Source organism: Monodon monoceros, unplaced genomic scaffold (genome assembly GCF_005190385.1).
Source record: "Monodon monoceros isolate NGI ecotype Baffin Bay Population unplaced genomic scaffold, NGI_Narwhal_1 Super_Scaffold_15, whole genome shotgun sequence".
Taxonomy (NCBI): Eukaryota; Metazoa; Chordata; class Mammalia; order Artiodactyla; family Monodontidae; genus Monodon; species Monodon monoceros.
Genome location: NW_021703771.1, coordinates 63,498,583 through 63,521,068, shown reverse-complemented (window position 1 = coordinate 63,521,068; position 22,486 = coordinate 63,498,583). Strand labels below are relative to the sequence as shown.

Below are 22,486 nucleotides of genomic sequence, written 5' to 3'. Positions count from 1 at the left end.
TTTATGGTGTCTTTCCTTCTACTAACTTTGGGGGTTTTTTGTTCTTGTTTCTCTAGTTGCTTTACGTGTAAGGTTAGGTTATTTGAGATTTTTCTTGTTTCCTGACGTAAGATTGTATTGCTATAAACTTCCCTGTTAGAACTTGTTTTGCTGCATCCCGTAGGTTTTAGATTATCATGCTTTCATTTTCATTCATCTCTAGGTCTTTTTTGATTTCCTATTTGATTTCTTCAGTGATCCATTCGTTGCTTAGTAGCATATTGTTTAGCCTCTATGTGTTTGTGTCTTTTAGTTTTTTTCTTGTAGTTGATTTCTAATCTCATAGCATTGCGGTCAGAAAAGATGCTTGATATGATTTCAATTTTCTTAAATTTACCAAGCCTCGCTTTGTGGCCCAGCATGTGATCAATCCTGGAGAATGTTCCATGTGCACTTGAAAAGAATGTGTATTCTGCTGCTTTTGGATGGAATGCTCTATAAATATCAGTTAAATCCTTGTGGTTTAATGTGTCATTTAAAGCCTGTGTTTCCTTATTTATTTTCTGTCTGGATGATCTGTCCATTGATGTAAGTGGGATGTTAAAGTCCCCCACTATTATTATGTTACTGTTGATTTCTCTTTTATGGCTGTTAGGAGCACCTCAATATATAATGCGGATACTATGTTGGGTACATATATATTTGCCATTGTTATATCTTCTTGGGTTGATCCCTTGATCATTATGTAGTGTCCTTCTTTGTTTCTTGTAACAATCTTTAAAGTCTATTTTGTCTTATATAAATATTGCTACTCCAGCTTTCTTTTGATTTCCATTTGCACAGAATACATTTTGCCATTCACTTACTTTCAATCTCTATGTGTTCCTAGATCTGAAGTGGGTCTCCTGTAGACAGCATATATACACGTGTTGTTTTTGTATCCATTCAGCCAGTCTGTGTCTTTTGGAGCATTTAATTCGTTTACATTTAAAGTAATTATTGATATGTATATTCTTATTGCCATTTTAATTGTTTTGAATTTGTTTTTGTAGGTGCTTTTTCTTCCCTTCCTCTTTTGTTCTCTTCTCTTGTGATTTGATGACTAACTTTAGTGTTGTGTTTGGATTACTTTTTCTTTTTAGTGTATCTATTGTAGATTTTCGGTTTGCAGTTACCATGAGGTTTTTGATATAGAAGTCTATATAAAAGCAAGATTGTTTTAAGTTGCTGTTCTTTTAATTTCAAATGCATTTCCAATATCCTGCATTTGTGATCTCCTCACAATTGCTGGTTTTCATATCGTATTTGTGTGCAGATTATTTCCTATTTTTACTGTACGTTTGCCTTTACCAGTGAACTTTTCCATTCATAATTTTCTTGTTTCTAATTGTGGCTTTTTCTTTTCTGCTTAGAGAAGTTCCTTTAGCATTTGTTGCAAAGCTGGTCTGGTGGTGCTGAATTCTCTTAGCTTTTGCTTGTCTGTAAAGCTTTTGATTTCTCTGCCAAATCTGAATGAGAGCCTCGCTGGGTAGAATACTCTTGGTTGTAGGTTTTTCCCTTCCATCACTTTAAATATATAATCCCACTCCCTTCTGGCCTGCAGAGTTTCTGCTGAGAAATCAGCTGATAACCTTATGGGAATTCCCTTGTAGGTTGTTTCTTTTCCCTTGCTGCTTTTAATATTTTTTCTTTATCTTTAATTTTTGTCAGTTTGATTACTGTGTGTCTCAGTGTGTTCCTCCTTGGGTTTATCCTGCCTGGGACTCTGCATTTTCTGGACTTGGGTGACTGTTTCTTTTCCCATGTTAGGGAAGTGTTTAGCTTATCTCTTCAAATATTTTCTTAGGTCCTTTCTCTTCTCCTTCTGGGGCCCCTATAATGTGAATTTGGTGTATTTAATGTTGACCCACAGGTCTCTTAGGCTGTCCTCCTTTCTTTTCATTCTTTTTTCTTTATTCTGTTCCACAGCAGTGATTTCTATCATTCTGTATTCCAGCTCACTTATCTGTTCTTCTGCCTCAGTTATTCTACTATTGAGTCCTTCTAGTGTATTTTTCAATTCAGTTATTATATTGTTTGTTTGTTCTTTAGTTCTTCTAGGTCTTTGTTTCTTGTATCTACTCAATCTGTGCCTCTATTCTTTTTTTCAAGATCTTGGACATCTTTACTATCATTACTCTGAATTCTTTTTTAGGCAGATTGACTAGCTCCACTTCACTTAGTTGTTCTTCTGGGGTTTTTATCTTGTTCTTTCATCTGGGACATATTCCTCTGACGTATCATTCTGTCTGATTTTCTGTGATTGCAGTTTCCATTCCACAGGCTGCAGGGTTGTAGTCCTTCTTGCTTCTGCTGTCTGCCCCCTGGTGGATGAGGCTGTCTAAGAGACCTGTGCAGGCTTCCTGGTGGGAGGGACTGGTACCTGTCCACTGGTGGGTGGAGCTGGATCTTTTCCCTCTGGTGAGCAGAGCCATGTCAGGGGGTGTGTTTATTGGGCAGCTATTTATTCAGGAAGACTTTAAGCAGCCTGCCTGCTGATGGGTGGGGCTGTGTTCCTTCCCTGTTGGTTGTTTGGCCTGAGGCATCCCAGCACTGGAGCCTACAGACTGTTGGGTGGGGCCAGGTCTTGGTGAGAAAATGGCAGCCTCCAAGAGTGCTCACGCCAATGAATATTCACCAGAACTGCCGCCACCAGTGTCCTTGTCCCTGCAGTGAACCACAGCCACCCCCCACCCCCAACTCTGCAGAAGACCCTCTGATACTAGCAGGTAAGTCTGGCCAGTCTCTTATGAGGTCTCTGCTTTTTTCCCTGGGTACTGTGCATGAGCCCTGTGTGCATCCTCCAAGAGTGGAGTTTCTGTCTCCCCCACTCCTGTGGAAGTCCTGTGATCAAACCCCGCTGGCCTTCAAAGCCAGATTCTCTGGGGGCTCCTCCTCCAGACCCCCAGGCAGGGGAGCCTGATGTGGGCCTCAGACCTTTCATTCCTGTGCGAGAACTTCTGTGGTATAATTGTTTTTCAGTTTGTGGGCTGCCCACCTGGTGTGTATGGGGTTTGATTTTATCACGATTGTGCCCCTCGTACTGTCTCATTGTGGCTTCTTTTTTGGTAGGTTCCAGCATTTATTTGTCAGTGCTTTGTTCAGCAGTTAGTTGTGATTTTGGTTTTCTCATAAGAAGGAGTGAGCTCATGTCCTTCTACTCCACCATCTTCAAACCCAAAGCTTTTAGAATCTTATTGAAGTTGGTTTATAGGCACCAAACTAGTTTTCCAGGATTAAAAATGTTAATGCTTTAGGTACATATGTATAAAAGCTTTAGTGCTTCCAGTGTGGGAGATAGAGAAGGTCTAAACACCGAAGAGTTTTTTAACTTTAGAGGTATTATGGGGCTAATAAGAAAGAAATGAAAGAAATTGGTAATTTAATTTGCAGCCTTCTAAAACAAACCTAGGAGAGAAAACAGCATTCACTCAGCACAGGCTAATTCCTTTCTGCATCCTTTTCTGCCAGCACAGACGTGGGACTTGTTTGTGGGCCTTGGATGTGCATTTGGGGAGGTGGGAGAGGGTGAATGCTCCCTAGGCATCTGGCCAGATCTCCTGGTTGAGAAGCAGGTGCAACCCGCCAGTCATGACAACTTCCTAATCAATGAGGGCACAGCCCTGATAAGGCAACATTAGAAGTGAATGCTCACATTTTGGTGATCCAGCCCCTTTTGTTTGGCTGGATTCCTGTACTAAGAAAACACTCTCAATTCCAACTGCAACATTTTAATCCACCAATGTGGTTTTGGGTTTATGGTTTCCCATTCTTTTCACTGCTCTTAGAATTTCACGAAAATAGCTTATGCCATGATGTTGCAAACTAATTCCCATAACTGGATAATGACAAAATTACAACTCATTCATACTACTGATTTCAAAAGTCCAACTGTTACATTAATACTTAAAAAAATTTTTTTTATTGGAGTATAGTTGATTTACAATGTCATGTTAGTTTCAGGTGTACAGCAAAGTGCATCAGTTACTATATCTCATACATATTACATATATACCTATATCTCCTTTTAAGATTCTTTTCCCATATAGGCCATTACAGAGTATTGAGTTCCCTGTGCTATACAGTAGGTCCTTATTAGTTATTTATTTTATATATAGTAGTGTGTATATGTCAATCCCAATCTCTCTCTCCTCCCTCCCTTTCCCCCCCGGTAACCATTAGTTTGTTTTCTACATCTGTGACTCTATTTCTGTTTTGTAAATAAGTTCATTTGTACCATTTTTTAAGACCATGAATTTAAAAAACTAGGAGAAAAAATTTTTAACTAGCAAAAAAGAACAAAAATCCTCCCATACATTTTTTAAAGGTTGACCTTGACCTTTGTGTAGTGGTATCTCAAAGAAAACATCGTACTTTCAGCAAAAATGGAATATGTACAAAGAGCTGTCACTCACAAACAGTAACCCCTTCTAACATATCACTTAAGCAACTTTTTTGTGGTAAAATATATATAACCTGATATTACCATTTTAACGATTTTTAAAAGTTCAATTCAGTAGCATTAAGTACATGCACAGTGTTGTGTAACCATCACTACTATCTATTTCTAGAACTTTTTCATCATCACAAACAGAAACTCTGAACCCATTAAATGGTAACTCCCCAACCCCTCCCAATTTGAGGTATTAGGAGACCTGAATATGCACTCTTGAAGAAGCAGGCTGTGAAAGCCACCAATTTGGTCTAGTGCTTCATGTCCACAACTGCAGGACCCTAACTAAGAAGGGAAATCCTGTCACTTATCACTGGGCTGGCCTCCCCACTATACCATAAATCTTCAAGGGGCAGGGCAGTGCCTTTCTCATCTTCTTGTCCCAGGGCAAACGTATGCTGAGAGAAGCATTCAAAACAAACCAAAATAACAAAAACCAGATTAGTTCTGAGTGCAGGTGCCTGGAAGAAATGGTCTCCTTGAGCAGTGGCTCTGACACTTCAACCCCATCCTGCTGGCAGCCTGGACTCCTGAAGTAGGAAGCACAACCTTCAGAAGTCATCTGTTGATGGACACTTAGGTTGCTTCCATGTCCTGGCTACTGTAAATAGAACTGCAGTGAACACGGTGGTACATGACTCTTTTTGAATTATGGTTTTCTCTGGGTATGTGCCCAGTAGTGGGATTGCTGGGTCGTATGGTAGTTCTATTTTTAGATTTTTAAGAAACCTCCATACTGTTCTCCATAGTGGCTGTATCAATTTACATTCCCACCAACAGTGCAAGAGGGTTCCCTTTTCTCCACACCCTCTCCAGCACTTATTGTTTCTAGATTTTTTGATGATGGCCATTCTGACTGGTGTGAGATGATATCTCATTGTAGTTCTGATTTGCATTTCTCTAACGATGTTGAGCATCCTTTCATGTGTGTGTTGGCAGTCTGTATATCTTCTTTGGAGAAATGTCTATTTAGGTCTTCTGCCCATTTTTGGATTGGGTTGTTTGTTTTTTTGATATTGAGCTGCATGAGCTGCTTGTAAAGTTTGGAGCTTAATCCTTTGTCAGTTGCTTCACTTGCAAATATTTTCTCCCATTCTGAGGGTTCCCTTTTGGTCTTGTTTATGGTGTCCTTTGCTGTGCAAAAGCTTTTAAGTTTCATTAGGATATGGGGAGGGAGAAGGGTAAGCTGTGACAAAGTGAGACAGTGGCAATGGACATATATACACTACCAAAGGTAAAATAGCTAGCTAGTGGGAAGCAGCCACATAGCACAGGGAGATCAGCTCAGTGCTTGTGACCACCTAGAGGGGTGGGATAGGGAGGGAGACGCAAGAGGGAAGAGATATGGGAACATATGTATAACTGATTCACTTTGTTATAAAGCAGAAAGTAACACACCATTGTAAAGCAATTATACTCCAATACAGATGTTAAAACAAACAAGCAAACCCAGATTTCTCTTTACTTAAATGTTGCAATCTGGTTTTAGTTCCAGTCTTTTTTTCCCCATGGGTGATTTTAATGTGGACCTCTGAGGACGCACCTAACCAGCAGATGCACAAACTTTTCTTACGTCTAACTCATCTTCTCCTACTTTCTGTGCTAAGGATTGCCCCTGTGAATGAGTCAAATCCAACAATGCAAAATACTTAAAGAATTTTTAGAGGATGTTTTAAGGCATAGTGGCTTCTACTAAAGAATTTGTGCTTTTCCTGTTTTACTGAATTTCATTGAGGGGGTAATTGTCTATTGAAAGTACTAAGTAAACTGAGGAACCATGGCGATAAATTTTTAAATTTTAACCTTTTAAAACCGTTAAACCAGTAACATAGGAATATTAGGTGATCCTATTTTTCCTGTGTTTTATTTATAATGTGAATTCAGCTTATTATTCCTCTTCCCCTTTTTCTCCTTTTACTTCAAAAATTGTTTTAGTAGGAATAATTGGCTGAAGGGACTAGAAATATATAAAAAAAGGAAAACAGGTAAGAAAAGAACTGAAATTTGAAAGTAGATCAACACTTAAAGCTGTGGAAAGGAATGCACAATCATTGGTATGCAGAATAGATAAAAATGCCCAACACTTTTGCGTGATCGGCAGTGGAGGGAAGCAGGGCACAGAACTGGGAGGAATACGTGGGATATCGGTAAAGTTCTACTTCTGAAGTGCAGTGGCAGGTTCAGAGTTATTTCACTTTTTATTCATGCTTGATAACCTTTGAACATTCCACATAGTCTTCTGTATGTACCACACACACTTGACTAAAAAAAGTTAGCACCTAGAAATTTCACCCAAATAGGTCTATTAATCAAGCTGCTATGCTACCTGGTAACTTTTGGAAAATTCACACTCTCTCCCTAACATGGAAATGGTAAAGGACACAGGCATTGTGCTCAGCTAGACCTGGCTTTGATTCCAGCTCCCCTGCTTCACAGTCTCCCTGAATGTTTCCTCATGCACAAGTGAAAGTGGATTACCTACTCCCTGTACTTCATCTATTGAACTCAAATACTTATCATCATTATTATTAGTTAGTGTGTCAGAAGTTTTAAAATGGGAACTTTCAGTCACTGGCTTCATCTTAAACTCTAGGAACAATGTTTTTTTTGGCAGGATGATAGTATTTAAAAAGAGCAAGTTTCCTGTGGCATGCACTGAGCTTTCTGTATCCTAACAGCTGTACTGCTCATGAGAAGTTAATGATGTTATTTCTCACTGAAACAATATGAATCAGACCTCATATTATTTTTTTAAAAAGGATTATGCTATAGATACAGTGAGTTGTGCCCCACCCCCGGCAAATTCATACATGGAAGTCCTAATCCATAGTATCACAGAATGCATACTTGGAAAAAGGGTCTTTAAAGAAATAATTGGGTTAATGAGGGCATTAGGATGGGCCTTAATCCAATATGACTGGTGTCCTCCTAAGAGGAGGAAATCTGCACAAAGACATATACAGAGGAAAGACCATGCAAAGACACAGGGAACGGACATTCATCTAGAAGCCAAGGAGGGAGGCCTCAGAAGAATCCAACATGGCTGACACCCTGATCTTGGACTTCTGGGCTCTGGAGCTGTGAGAAATTAATTGCCTGTTGTTTAAGCCACCCAGTCTGTGTACTTTGTTATGGCAGCCCTAGCAAACGAACACATGTGAAATGCGGGAAATTTGGTTAAAATGCTAGCAAGTTTTTGCTAAGTGACTCGACAACCATTTTCAGTATTCTTGGCTGAAGCTTGAATTACAGTGAGCAGGAGCTGGGGATAAATGAACTGTCCTATTTATAAGCGCTTAGCTGCTTACCTTTTCTTGGTGTGTCCATTTGGCTTCTCATCAGGAGGCAGTTCAATAATGAGCTGACAGGACTGAGCATGATCAAAGTTGTTTGGAGTCTTTGGGGAGCTCTGGGTGTCCAACATAAACACCTGCACACATATACAAAGGTACAGGTCAGAGCGCCACCATCCTCGACCTGCCTCTGCCAGGGATCAGCTGGATGGCCTTCGGCAAGTGGCTCACTCTTTCTACTCATTTTTTCACCTTTAAAATGAGGTTGGTAGGGCTTCCCTGGTGGCGCAGTGATTGAGAGTCCGCCTGCCGATGCAGGGGACATCGGTTTGTGCCCCGGTCCGGGATGATCCCACATGCCGCGGAGCGGCTAGGCTCGTGAGCCGTGGACGCTGAGCCTGCGCGTCCGGAGCCTGTGCTCCGCAACAGGATAGGCCACAACAGTGAGAGGCCCGCGTACCGCAAAATAAGAAGAAAAAAAAAAAAAAAATGAGGTTGGTAGTGATTTCCTACTGGTATGTTTGTTGAGAGAATTAAATGAATTAATATGTGTGTACTGACATATGCAAAGCATTAGAACAGAAGAGTAAGTACTCAATAAAAGTTAGCTGCTGGCACGAATAGTAATAACACTATTGCTTCTGCCACGTGACAAGTCATTACACTCCAAACAGCAAGGACTGACATTTAATGTTGTTAAGAGTAAATAAAAAGGGGCTATGTTTGTAAGAGGTCTTCTCTGCTTTAGACGTCCGTGTGGTACATATTCTAAACCACGCAGGAACAGGAAACTAATTGGGGCTGCTGCTGTGGCCATGCTGCTCTATTAACAGCCAATAGGAGAAGTGACTTAGAAAACAGTAGCCACTTCTCGGATTCTGATCCAAATGATTTCATTTGACATTATTTAATATACCTTCACTACTTCCCTTTGGAAACCTGAGTATTCTTAAGGAATTTTTTCTTTCCAAATCTTGTTAAATTATCAGATCACTGAATACTGGGTTATCTGAAGTGTAAATATGGGAGAAGGTTTGGGACTGAAGAAGAAAGTAATATGAAGAAATGAAAGATTCACTAACTGTTTTCTGCGGTTCTTCTCCACTGACTATTTCAGAACAGGATTCCATTCTCATATTCTTGCTGTGGGTGGAAAGATTGCTGGATGCACATGGGGAAATTCCTCATCTAGTCAGCTGTGAAGGCTTTCTACTTAGGCCACCCCTTCAGAGGAGGACCACCCTCTTGCTTTCTCTGTTATGGTTCCTGGCCAGAACCCGTGTCCGGGATGTTAGGAATGTGCTCAGCAGATGTGAGCAATTGAAGGTGGGAGGTTCTTGTCCCACTCTCTGAGGAGAGCTGGGGAAAGCGCTTCAGAAGCCAGACCTGGCAGGAAACTTCTCGACTAATAGGGTGAACGTGACTGAGTTCTTTTTGTTGATAGGGAATCCTGGGTTATCAGTGTGCTAAGGGGAAATTCTGTTAAGGACTTCTGTAATTTAGTGATTCATTGATTCAAGAAATATTTAATAAGTGCCTTCCATCTGCCCTGCTCTAGGACTACCAATATACAGAATATGTTCTCTGCTCCTGGCTCATCAGCTTACAACCAACTTTTGTGACTTCTGCCATGTGTCAGAAGAAAAAGTCATTGGTACATGGTGATTCCTGCACGGTAAGTACATCTTAATTTTACTGGTTAGTTAACATTCAACTCTAAACAACTTGTAAATGTTAAGCTCTTTGCTGTGTATGGGAGATACAGGAAAAAAAATAAGTTTACCATTTTTAGACACTCATAGTCTAGCATTAACAATAGTATTTCAGTAACTATTTATAACATAAGTAGTGCAAGTCAAGTTATGTGTGGAGTGCAGCGGCCGGGTGGAAAAGGACCCTATTTGATCAGGGTATTGCAGGATGCAACAAGCTAGAAATGGTGAGAGGACCATGATGCTGTTGACTAGGTTCAAGTGATTTCTGGAAAAGAACAGCACTGGCTAGAGCTCAGAGCCAGGACACATATGTCCCTAAAGGAATGAAAGGCAGTGTGGTGATGCACGGCCTTCAGAAACGACCCCTAGCAATATCTCAAGCTTCCAGAGACCCTGGGATCCAAAACCCCATCCTTACCTGCTGAGCCATGGCTCGGATGCGCCAGTACTCGGCCTCAGCACTGGGGGAGGAGGATGGAGCCGCCACCCTCACCTGGCAGCCTTCCCCGCTGAAGCTCTCGGTGCCGCTGTGGAAGCAGCCCAGCAGATCCTGGGGAGAAACACAGCAGTCGTTCACTGGGTGCACCTGAGTTCATGGCTCCAGGCCCTGTCTTTGATCTGCCACTGTCACTGTGTCTGGGACAAAGTACTGATCCAGCTACCTTGTTCCCACCAAGTGAGACCGCCTTCTACAAGGAGGGAGGCGGAATCCAGGCGACCCAACTTGAGGATCACCAGGAAGGCTGGAGGTGCCCTGGTCTCTCCTCTGAGTGACTTACCTTCACTGGCTTGAGCGTGGCCGAGAAGGCGTCCTGCAGGGCACAGCAAGCCAGCCTCCACATCTCCTCCGTGAACACGGGGCCCGCTGTCACGAGGACGTACCTGCCAGGAGAAAAAAGGAAAGAAGTCTTGAATTCATGTATTTTATTGTCACAAAAGGTAGGTAGGTCCTTCCAGACGCGTGCCTAGATTTAGTCTATAGTTCCCTTACAAGTCTTGCTGTCTTTTGTCACTCTTGCCTTCGGCCCATCTGGTATGCCATTGTCCTAATACTATTTCCTAACCCATTTAATGTAAAAAAAAATATCAATGGAGCCCCACTACAAATAGGCTGTTTAAACTTAGGCTTGCATGTATATATTCTATACTAATTTTCCCATTCCAGCCCCATTTGCCACTACTCCTCTACACTTAACAAGATAAAACCCTCTTGTCATTTGTAACTCTTATCTCCATGTATGTGTTCATGTTGTTCTTCTGCTTACAAAGTCGCCACCTCTTGGAAGCTAACCCACCTTGGGAGATCTGACCAAGTATCATTACTACAAAAGGTCGGGCTGACTGCTCTACTCCCCAGGCGTCTCGTCCTTTCATGGCATTTATAGTTCCTCCTTCCTATTATCACTTTTCCCATGACTCTCTTTGTCCTTTAGAACAGGTTGTATGCTCCCTGCGGGTAGGGACCTTGGTCACATCCCTTTCTGGGCAGCAGAGCACCCTGTCTAGTGACTTACACAATAAATATTTGCTGACTGGATGAAATGAAGAGTTAGTAGCACAGTCATTTTTATTTATAAGAAGTAGACTGCTACCATCAAAGAATTTAATTCCCCTGGATTTCATAATAAAAACTCCAGTTTTGTGGAGAGCCAGGGAACCTTTATGTCACCTAATACAGGAGCAGCCCACTCGGGAGATGGTTTCTGTGGGCTTGGCCACACACGCCACCAGCAACTCAAAGAGGTCCTTCAGCATGGTGTTGAGCATGCTCTCGTACCTGATGTCTGCAGGAAAATCAAAGCAAGATTGCACTCAGCGGTACTGCAAAGGAACGGGCTGGACAGCATCTATACTACAGCAAAAGAGGAAAGGCTAAATGATACAAAAAATATACAAGTATCTGGGAAATAGAACAATGAGAAAAATGGCCATAACAACAAAAATAAAACACTCATTATAGCAAAAATTATCTTGGTTTTTACCTAATTTTAGCTTGTTTCATCCATTTCTAGATATATCAAGATGAAATGCATGTGGCTCACTTTAATGTGTTGATGTACACTTTTCAAAGTATATAATTCCTCTGCTTAAGCAAAATAGAACATATACTATTATACAGCCTGAATACTAGCTAGTAAAAAATGTTAATTCTTAAAGGGAAAGATAAAACAAACATTCCTTACGGCTGATCGTTGCATTAGATTGAGTTAAATGCTCTTAGTAAACAAAAAATCTTCTCATACCAACTACCACTTCTTGAACCTTTTCAGTTTGGCTTCAGTCTGCATGCTGTCCCCAGACTAAAGAAAATAAGACCTCCCCAAATCACACTGTTTGCCCAGTTCAAGGAATACGCCAGTGTTCTTTTCCACAAAGTCCTTGCGATGCCACAGAACCGATTCTCAAATCCTCAAGGGTCCTGAGCTGTGCAAAGCCAGGACCTGGACAGAAACTCTACCCCTAGGGATGCATTTAGTGCCTGCATGTGGAACTACCCATTTTTCTTCTTTCTCGATCGGTGTGTTTTTTGCAGGGCAAATTGTCCTTACTAAGCTTAGTGGAGACCCCCATTTCTTATCTTTGCTTTTTGACTCTTCCTTGGGGTCAAGTTCTCATGAGTTCCTCTAACCTCGCCAACAAGGGAGCCTCTGACCTCCCCTTTTCCCTTAAACTTCTGTATGTCTTTCCCTTTTATTTGTAACCTTTAGGGCTAGCAGCAAGATTCCTCCTGCTCCCAAATTTCCAGATCTTTCCATGGCAAGTATCTATTTCACAAATGCTGCTCCACTGGTACCACAGCTGACATAACAGCTCCCTCTCTGTCTGCTGACTTCAGCATACTATCCACCCCACACTTCCAAATCTTTTTCAAAGTGCCACAGATATGACCCCCCTCTCCCCCCCAATCTGTTAAGTAACCTCTTGCCCATAATCTGAGCCTTTTCTAAAACCCTGCCTCTTCATTTAGCCTCCCCAGAGGCAGCAGGACAATAGGATACACTCTCTCCCTTACCCCCCAGCCTAGAGGGGTATTTCTTCTTTTTTAATTTATTATATACTTGAACTTGCCTCCCCTCTCCTAATGCACAGATATCCTAGACCTCATTAGGTGTTTTATTTTTAGTCACACATGTATTTTAAGCATTCTGTTTGATAATTTTGTAGAGGACACAGGGGTGCCAATTTTCTTCTTGACAACCTACTATTAGAAGGCTGGCACTAACCACGTAATTCTATTTTAATAATTCCCAGGACAAAAATCATGCACCGGTGTTTACTAAGCACTTCTAGACAATGCTGCTGTCTACTAAACAACGACTCAGCATGAGCTGCTCTGGCACCATAGATACCTGAGTGGATGAAGCTCTGAATGTGCTCCACCACCAGCTCACAGGACAGACCAATGGCATGCTTGAAGTTAGCAGAGGCCACGTCCCAGTAAGAATGGTCTTTATGGCTACGGCGAAGCCAAAGGGACATCACAGGAAGGAGAAGGTGAACAACTGCATAGATGCCAAACCCTGGTCCTGAAAAAGAAAGGTCAGCATCAGAATTGTGACCTTAGCACCTCTCCTGCAACAGAATGGCAGTGCCAAGTGACGGCAGAGAGCTTCCCTCCTCTTTCCTCTTTCGCAGGAGCTCCCCATTCTGAGAAGGAGCAAGGAAAAAGAATTTACCACTGATTGGGAAATATATTGGAAATATATGGTCTTTGGTGACATTTTTCTTTTTTGTTTCTGCATGATTTTAATTACGTAATACGTAAATATACTCGTTAAAAATTCAAACAATACTGATAAAGTATCACTTGATCAATTCCTTAGTCCCCATAAACATACAAATACACATATAAGAAAAAGTTCACCCTTTGAACTCTAAGTATGTATATTATATGAAACTAAGAGTACATATATTTATAAGAAACAGAGAAATAGAGATTTTTTAAAATTACTTTTATATAAATGGGATAAGGTAAACCTTGGTCTGCATGTTGATTTTTTGCCCATAACAGTTACAAGTTAGAGATCATTCTGTGTCAGCAAATTAGATATTCCTCATTTTTATTACCACATACTGTTCCAAACTATTCAAACTGTATATGCATTAGTTTACTTATCCATTCCCTTACTGATGGAAATTTAAGATGTTTCTATATTTTGCTTTATGAACAACACTAATAAAAATATTTGTGGAAATGTTGATGGATTTTTAAAATTCTGACTACAAAAGCAAGGTATCCTTTTCATAATAAACACAGAAAACACATGAGAATATAAAGAAGAAAATAATATTTTGATGTATTTCCTTCTAGTATTTTTTGAATGTATTATCTTTGGGTGTATGTGTATATTTATCAAATGCTTCTCATAAAGTTGAGATTGTACTCCACGCTATATATATTTTAACATAATGCCCTATAAACAATTATTGATGTCATTAAATATTCACAGATATTCATTTTAATGCCTGTAGATATTTACATGCTTTTACCATAACTTATTTAACCCATTTAGGGTGTTCATAATTATTTTGGTATTCAAGATGCTTCATCAAACATCATTATATACAGAATGTTATATTCATTACCGTTAATTTCCTTTGATAGATTTCTAGGAGTAGAATTATTGGGCTAAAACTCTCTTCATACACACTTAGTAGTAGAAAATGATACTGACCAATAAAACAGATTTAGAAATAGTGGCATATAATTAATTCTATAAGATATCTGCTTATTCTTGGATAGAAAGTCTTTAAATTTTTAATGTGTAGGAGTAGCTATAATGGTGTTCCTGAAAAAAATTCTGATATAAACTTTGCTATGGATCTTCAAACAGTATCACTTATCAAGTCTTCATCAGTTTATACTGAATACAAAACTCCTCTTATTACTCGAGAATTAAACTAGTGGTTTCATTTGTGGTTCTGATTCTGTTAGTGAAAACTAAAATTTCTGTAAAAAATTTCTCCGATCTTGGGAAAATTTGATGAGTAAGTGTGCATGCTAACCTTGACTAATTCAGAACAAGAAATAAATTCCCAAGGGCCATTTCCTGTACTATCAGGAACTCACTAGATGTCTTTTCCCAAATATAATCACCTATGACCCTTATACAATTAAGATGTTGCTGTCTTCATACCTTTGAGTGGTTGGTTCATGTCAGTGGTAGACCTGTTAAGCCCTACTGACAGCCCTGGGGCCAGGAGTATATGAGACCCAGCCACAGAGGAAGGCTGTAACCATAGAACAGAGCAAAGCCAACTGGCTCAAGGGGACATTGATACCACAGCATTGGCCTGAATGTAGTGGGGCTCTACACATTCACCTACCTGGCCACCACCCATTATTTATAAATGGACTGGTGGGAAACCTATAAACAATACAAGGACATGTCTTAAATATTCAACAAATATATATATCGAGCATCTATTATGCTCTCTGGGGTTACATCAGTGAAATAGACACTCATACAAATACCTTCCTGAAAAAAGTTACATGTATAACAAACTCCCTCAAAAGACAGACATAGAAATATTTACCAGGTGTTTTGGTAACATCTCTCAACAGCTCAAAGAGCAAATCCAAGGTCGGGGGCTGGTGCTGACGTGGACAGTTAGACACAGCTGCTGTGAGCTGCTCCAGCAGAATGATCCAGACTTCTATCAGACCTGGAAACCAAAAGCAGACCTCTGTGAAATTCAGTCAAACATGATACAGAATCATCACAAGACCAAACTAAACACTATATATAAAAGGCTTCTGAAAACTACCAAGCGCTATATGGATATAAGGCATCACCCTGTAAGGTAGCCCTCAGTGCCTATAAGCATGGATTAAATGATTTACATGTTCTGACAAAGTCAAAGAAAAAAAAATACTGTTCAAGTGTCTTCCTTATTCCCCTTCAGGAGGAAGGTGATGTGGTATGTAAATTCTACTATATGAAACAATTGTTAGATTCATTGGAAGTTGATGATAGCAAAGTAATAATATCCTTTTAATTCCATCACTTTAATCCTTTTTTAAGAAATTATAAATATATATAACAAAAATTGCCATTTTAACCATTTTTACATGTGTAATTCAGTAGTATTAATTACACATATGATGTTGTGCAACCATCATTACTATTAATTTCCAAGACTTTTTCATTACCTCAAAGAGAAACTATAACCAGTAAGCAACAGCTCTGCATTCTCCGCATCACTCCAGCACCTGCTAACCTGTGTCTGGCTTATTTCACTTAGCATAATGTTTTCAAGGTACATCCATGTTGTAGCATGTATCATAACTTCATTCCTTTTTATGGATGAATTATATTCCATTGTATGTATATACCACAGTTTGTTTATTGAGGTACAAAAGTATCTAGAGTAGAATATGCAAAATAGCTCACTCTGTATCTTATTTTAATACTTCCAATTTTCCAGCAAAAGAAAACTGTATGAGAAGATGCAACGTTGAAATACTCCCATTAAAAAAAACCTACTTCCCCAATTTTGAATATCCCCATTAATAGGAGCCAAAACCAAAGTCATACACAATAAATATAAGAAAACCAGGTGACAAGAATTTCTCATGAACCTCAAAATATAAGTGGGGGTGGACAAGCTAATTAATAGGATATGCAGGGGAAAGAAAAACATGTTATACACTACTGTAAGGGGAGCAACCAATAAAATCCAAGCGGAAAACTCTACGTGACAAAGAACCTCTCTTCTTCAACAAATAAATTGCAAAGACGTAAAAGAGAGATGGAGAGGAAAATCTATAGACTGACAAGGACTTAAGAGATGGAGCAGCCACACATGTAGTGTAGATCTTACATGAACCTTAAAAATTAACTGATATGTATAAGAAAACTGGCAAATTGGCTATAAGTTAAAAATAGCTGAAGCCACCTTGGACGTGAATCCAGGCCTGTCAGGACCAGGTGGAGTCCCTGGCATGCTGGGCAGCGCGGGCGGTGCAAATGGCCTGGCTCTGACTCTGAGAACACCAGGCTGCCCTGTGCACCTGAGGCCACTGCCGTGCCCCTCCTGCAGCCCTGGGTCCCCATTGCCGTGCACCAGCCAGGCAGTTCCAGGGATTTGGATGTCCGTGTTTTGGGGTGACCGTTACTTCACCTGCCGCATGCTTGCGGGATCTTGGTTCCCAGGCCAGAGGTCAGGCCTGAGCTCCTGTGGTGGGAGCTCCGAGTCCAAACTGCTGGACTAACAGAGAACCTCAGACCCCAGGGAGTATCAACTGGAGTAAGGCCTCACAGAGGTCCTCATCTCAGCACCAAGACCCAGCTCTATCCAACTGCCTGCAAACTCCAGTGCTGGATGTCTCAGGCCAAACAACCAATAAGACAAGAATACAGAAGCACCCATCAAAAAACAAAATTAAACGACAAAAAAATTGTTACAGACGAAGGAGTAAGGTAAGAACCTACAACACCAAATAAATGAAGATGAAATAGGCAACCTACCTGAAAAAGAATTCAGAGTAATGATAGTAAAGATGATCCAAAATCTCAGAAACAGATGGAGAAAATACAAAAAACATTTAACAAAGATCTAGAAGAACTAAAGAGCAAACAAACAGTGGTGAACAACACAATTACTGAAATTAAAAATACTCTAGAAGGAATCAATAACAGAATAACTGAGGCAGAAGAACAGATAAGTGAGCTGGAAGATAAAATGCTGGAAATAAGTGCCAGGGAGCAGAATAAAGAAAAAAGAATGAAGAGAATTGAGGACAGTCTCAGAGACCTCTGGGACAACATTAAACGCACCAACATTCGAATTATAGGGGTTCCAGAAGAAGAGGAGAAAAAGAAAGGGTCTGAGAAAATATTTGAAGAGATTATAGTTGAAAACTTCCCTCACATGGGAAAGGAAATAGTCAAGTCCAGGAAGCACAGAGAGTACCATACAGGATAAACACAAAGAGAAACATGCCAAGACACATATTAATCAAACTATCAAGAATTAAATACAAAGAAAAATATTAAAAGCAGCAATCAATGTGATAAACCATATTAACAAATTGAAGAATAAAAATTATATGATCATCTCAAGAGATGCAGAAAAAGCGTTTGACAAAATTCAACACCCATTTATGATTAAAAACTCTCCAGAAAGTAGACATAGAGGGAACCTAAGTCAACATATTAAAGGCCATATATGACAAACCCACATCCAACATCATTCTCAATGGTGAAAAACTGAAACCATTTCCTCTAAGATCAGTAACAAGACAAAGCTGCCCACTCTAACCACTATTCAACATAGTTTTGGAAGTTTTAGCCACAGCAATCAGAGAAGAAAAGGAAATAAAAGGAATCCGAATCGGAAAAGAAGAAGTAAAACTGTCACTGTTTGCAGATGACATGACACTTTACATAGAGAATCCTAAAGATGCTACCAGAAAACTACTAGAGCTAATCAATGAATCTGGTAGAGTAGCAGGAACCAAAATTAATGCACAGAAATCTCTTGCATTCCTATATACTAATGACGAAAAATCTGAAAGAGAAATTAAGGAAACACTCCCATTTACCACCGCAACAAAAAGAATAAAAAACCTAGGTATAAACCTACCTAACGAGACAAAAGACCTGTATGCAGAAAACTATAAGATACTGATGAAAGAAATTAAAGATGATACCAACAGATGGAGAGATATACCATGTTCTTGGATTGGAAGAATCAACATTGTGAAAATTACTATACTACCCAAAGCAATCTACAGATTCAATGCAATCCCTATCAAACTACCAATGGCATTTTTCACAGAACTAGAACAAAAAATTTCAGAATTTGTATGGAAACACAAAAGACCCCAAATAGCCAAAGCAGTCTTGAGAACGAAAAATGGAGCTGGAGGAATAAGGCTCTGTGACTTCAGACTATACAACAAAGCTACAGTAATCAAGACAGTATGGTACCGGCACAAAAACAGAAATATGGATCAATGGAACAGCATAGATAGCCCAAAGATAAACCCATGCACATATGGTCACCTTACCTTTGATAAGGGAGGCAAGAGTATACAATGGAGAAAAGGCACCCTCTTTAATAAGTGGTGTTGGGAAAAATGGACAGCTACATGTAAAAGAATGAAATTAGAACACTTCCTAACATCATACACAAAAATACACTCAAAATGGATTAAAGACCTAAATGTAAGGACAAACACTATCAAACTCTTAGAGGAAAACATAGGCAGAACACTCTATGACATAAATCACAGCAGGATCCTTTCTGATCCACCTCCTAGAGAAATGGAAATAAAAACAAAAATAAACAAATGGGACCTAATGAAACTTAAAAGTTTTTGCACAGCAAAGGAAACCATAAACAAGAGGAAAAGACAACCCTCAGAATGGGAGAAAATATTTGTAAATGAAGCAACTGACAAAGCATTACTCTCCAAAACATACAAGCAGCTCATGAAGCTCAATATGAAAAAAACAGACAACCCAATCCAAAAATGGGCAAAAGACCTAAATAGACATTTCTCCAAAGAAGATATACAGACTACCAACAAACACATGAAAGGATGCTCAACATGACTAATCGTTAGAGAAATGCAAATCAAAATTACAATGAGGTATCACCTCACACCTGTCACAGTGGCCATCATCAAAAAATCTACAAACAATAAATGCTGGAGAGGGTATGAAGAAAAGGGAACCCTCCTGCACTGTTGGTGGGAATGTAAATTGATACAGCCACTATGGAAAACAGTATGGAGGGCTCCTTAAAAAACTGAAAATATAACTCATATGACGCAGCATCCCACTATTGGGCACATACCCTGAAAACCATAATTCAAAAAGAGTCATGTACCACAATGTTCACTGCAGCTCTATCTACAATAGCCAGAATATGAAAGCAACCTAAGTGTCCACTGAGAGATGAATGGATAAAGAAGATGTGGCACATATATACAATGGAATGTTACTCAGCCATAAAAAGAAATGAAACTGAGTTATTTGTAGTGAGGTGGATGAACCTAGAGACTGTCATACAGAGTGAAGTAAGTCAGAAAGAGAAAAAACAAATACTGTATACTAACACATATATATGGAATCTAAAAGAAAAAAAATGTTCTGAAGAACCTAGGAGCAGGATAGCAATAAAGACGCAGATGTAGAGAATGGACTTGAGGACACGGGGAAGGGGAAGGGTAAGCTGGGATAAAGTGAGAGAGTATCACTGACATATATACACTACCAAATGTAAAATAGATAGCTAGTGGCAAGCAGCTGCCCAGCACAGGGAGATCAGCTCAGTGCTTTGCAACCACCTAGAGGGGTGGGACAGGGAGTGTGGGAGGGAGATGCAAGAGGGAGAGGATGTGGTGATATACATATGCATATAGCTGATTCACTTTGTTATACAGCGGAAACTAACACAACACTGTAAAGCAATTATACTCCAATAACGATGTTAAAAAAAAAAAGTTGAAGCTGGATGATGGGTACATGAAGGTTCATTATACCATTCTGTCTAGTTTTATATGTGTTTGAAATTTCCATAGGAGAATGGAAAAGCAATTATTTGCCTTCGGAAACCAGAGGAATAATATCTAAGTGTATCGATGATGAGAAGTAATTTTTAATACTAACTTAAAGCTCTTACTTTTATTCTTTTCTCTGATCAGCTATGTTTCATATATAACTTTAAAGCCCTCAATGAATTTATACTGTGGGAAACCTTAGGTGGGCTGCCTAGAAAAAAAATGGATTAACGATTTGCACAAATGGGCAGGGAATGCTCACTGTTACATATACAAACTGTTTGCAACTGTTTTAAAGACTGTACTATAGATAAGCAACATTAGCTTCTGCTTTTAACCGTCTGGGTTGGAGGTTTAAGATGCTATGTAAAAATTCCTATCTAATTATTAAAAATGAAACCTCTATTAGGCAACATCTAGCCAATTTCCAATATTTAATTGTTCTGTACAGTAGATATTTATTCTTTCCTATATTTTTTCCTGAAAACGAATCTGAATTTGTAAGGTTTTACTGTTTATAATCCCTATGGAAAACTGGAAAATTTCTAGATATCCCCATAAGTGAATTTGTGTCTTGAAAAATAAAACAGACGAATAATGAAAAACAAACAAAAGAGCAAATTAAAAAATCTTCCCCAGAAAGTCCTTTTGCAAGGGTTTGAAACACCTGCGCTCAGATATTAGACTTCTTTAAGGATATCGTTTCCATTTTTAGGTCTAGAAACAGGACAGGGTCATCTGAATTAGAAGACAGCAAATGTGAACATGAGTGAACCAATCTGAAAATTATCCAAAGTTACTAGATCGAAGTCGAATTCACAGGAAATTACACAGGAACTAATTTGAAACATATTTTTTAAATTTATTCTTTTAATGAGCCTTCAGCTTCACCAGTCACAAACAGATTGTCTCTTCAGTAATGACTTAATTTCCCCAGTCTCTAACCAGATAGTCCTACAGGAAGTAATTATACAATGATTGTGTTTCCTAGAAGGTATTAAAGACAATTACCAGCCAATTTAAGTATCAATGCACCAAATGCAACCACAGTCCAATTTGCTAAATTCAAAAGAATTCAGAGTTAAAAACTGTATTTAGTGGAATCTGCAAATCCACACTGGTTTTAGATCTAAAAAGGATTGGTTTGGAGACACTGATGTAAAATGTTATCGGAGAGTCCATGGAAACTTTAGGTAGGCTTGTTCTGTTCGAATTATAAATAATAACAACATAAATGGATGATCATTCATGATCTGTAAACTACTGAATTCATGGCTTAGGCTTTTGGGAATACAAACATAGCAAAGAACCTGCTAGGCCCAATCAATTAACTTACCAGTGTCATCATCAAAGTCAGACAAGACTGACTCAATTCCATCCTCACTGCTTGCTGACTGCTCCTGAAGTCTTCGGGGCAAGCTAGCAAGTCGCCCACTAAGGAACATTGGCTTCAAGGGCATTTTGTAGATTTTAGCCAACAACTAAATTAAAAATACCAAATTGCAATTATAAATTGGAAAAGGCTGCACTCTATTAAATGACAACAAAACTATATACCGGAAGAGAAGGTGGAGAGAAAACCAGAAAAGCTCCCACTGTAGCAAAGTTTTAAATTTGCCTGTGATTTGGATTCATAAGGCAGTCCACAAGAGGCATTTATCCCATGAAGCAGCTGAAACAGCATTCAGTGGCAACAAAAAGGTAGAGGAAAAGATTCTGTGGATACCTTTTCAGCATCTTAATTGCATACGAGTTTTATAGACTTTTATAAACCTGTGAAGGGAACCATAAACATGTCAAGAATTTTTGCCTAAGAGAAAAGTGTTCTATGGGGATCACTGGGAAGACAGCCTGTAGGCAAATGAGATACCAGATTCTGATTTCCCTTCCCCTGACTCAACATCAAGGAAATGGGGGTGGGGGGAAATGGGGGTGGGGGGAGGGCACATGGGGGATGGAGGAATCCGAGGGCAGGGTGGGTGCGATGAAGGCATGAGAAGCAGAGCTAATAGGCTGCTCGGGCTCTTTACTCCGCTCTCACTGCTACAGCCCAGACCGCGGGAATCTGTTACTGGGACAGACTCCCAAGGAGCCTTGTACCTTCACGAATTAGAATTGTGCCTGCTGTGGCCCCACTGTTTCAGAAATTAGGGAAACAGCTGGGAGTGAGACAGACAGAAATCCTGCCCTGTGCATCTTACAGACACACTCCTTTCACAAATAATAAATAAAATTTGACAGAAACGTTATAGGAAAAATTAGGCAGTCCTAGAACGAGCGACCTAGGTGTGCGGGGAATGCTGGCAGGGAGTTGGTAGATACCTAAGCCCTGGTCTCTCTGAGGAGATGATGTTTCAGATGAGATCTGGACAATAAGGCGTGTCATACAGAGATCTGAGGAGAGAAAATTCCAGGCAGAGGGAACAGCAACAGCCCTGAGCAGTAACAAGTAGGGTGTGTCTGAGGGACAGAAAGGGAGTGTGGCGAGCACAGT

At 39.8% G+C, this 22,486-nt stretch overlaps 1 protein-coding gene across 1 annotated transcript in view; it reads right to left on the bottom strand.

Annotated features, from left to right (window-relative positions):
- The window catches only part of ARFGEF3 (ARFGEF family member 3), a 186,102-nt gene that overhangs the window by 15,227 nt on the left and 148,389 nt on the right, over nucleotides 1-22,486 (bottom strand). Inside the window, exons 26-32 of the mRNA XM_029224180.1 lie at nucleotides 21,329-21,473; nucleotides 15,018-15,146; nucleotides 12,830-13,006; nucleotides 11,149-11,263; nucleotides 10,259-10,361; nucleotides 9,898-10,029; nucleotides 7,780-7,901 (exon numbers count right to left, since the gene is read on the bottom strand). Of these exons, the coding sequence (XP_029080013.1) occupies nucleotides 7,780-7,901; nucleotides 9,898-10,029; nucleotides 10,259-10,361; nucleotides 11,149-11,263; nucleotides 12,830-13,006; nucleotides 15,018-15,146; nucleotides 21,329-21,473 (923 nt within the window). The remainder of the gene's footprint in view (nucleotides 1-7,779; nucleotides 7,902-9,897; nucleotides 10,030-10,258; nucleotides 10,362-11,148; nucleotides 11,264-12,829; nucleotides 13,007-15,017; nucleotides 15,147-21,328; nucleotides 21,474-22,486) is intronic.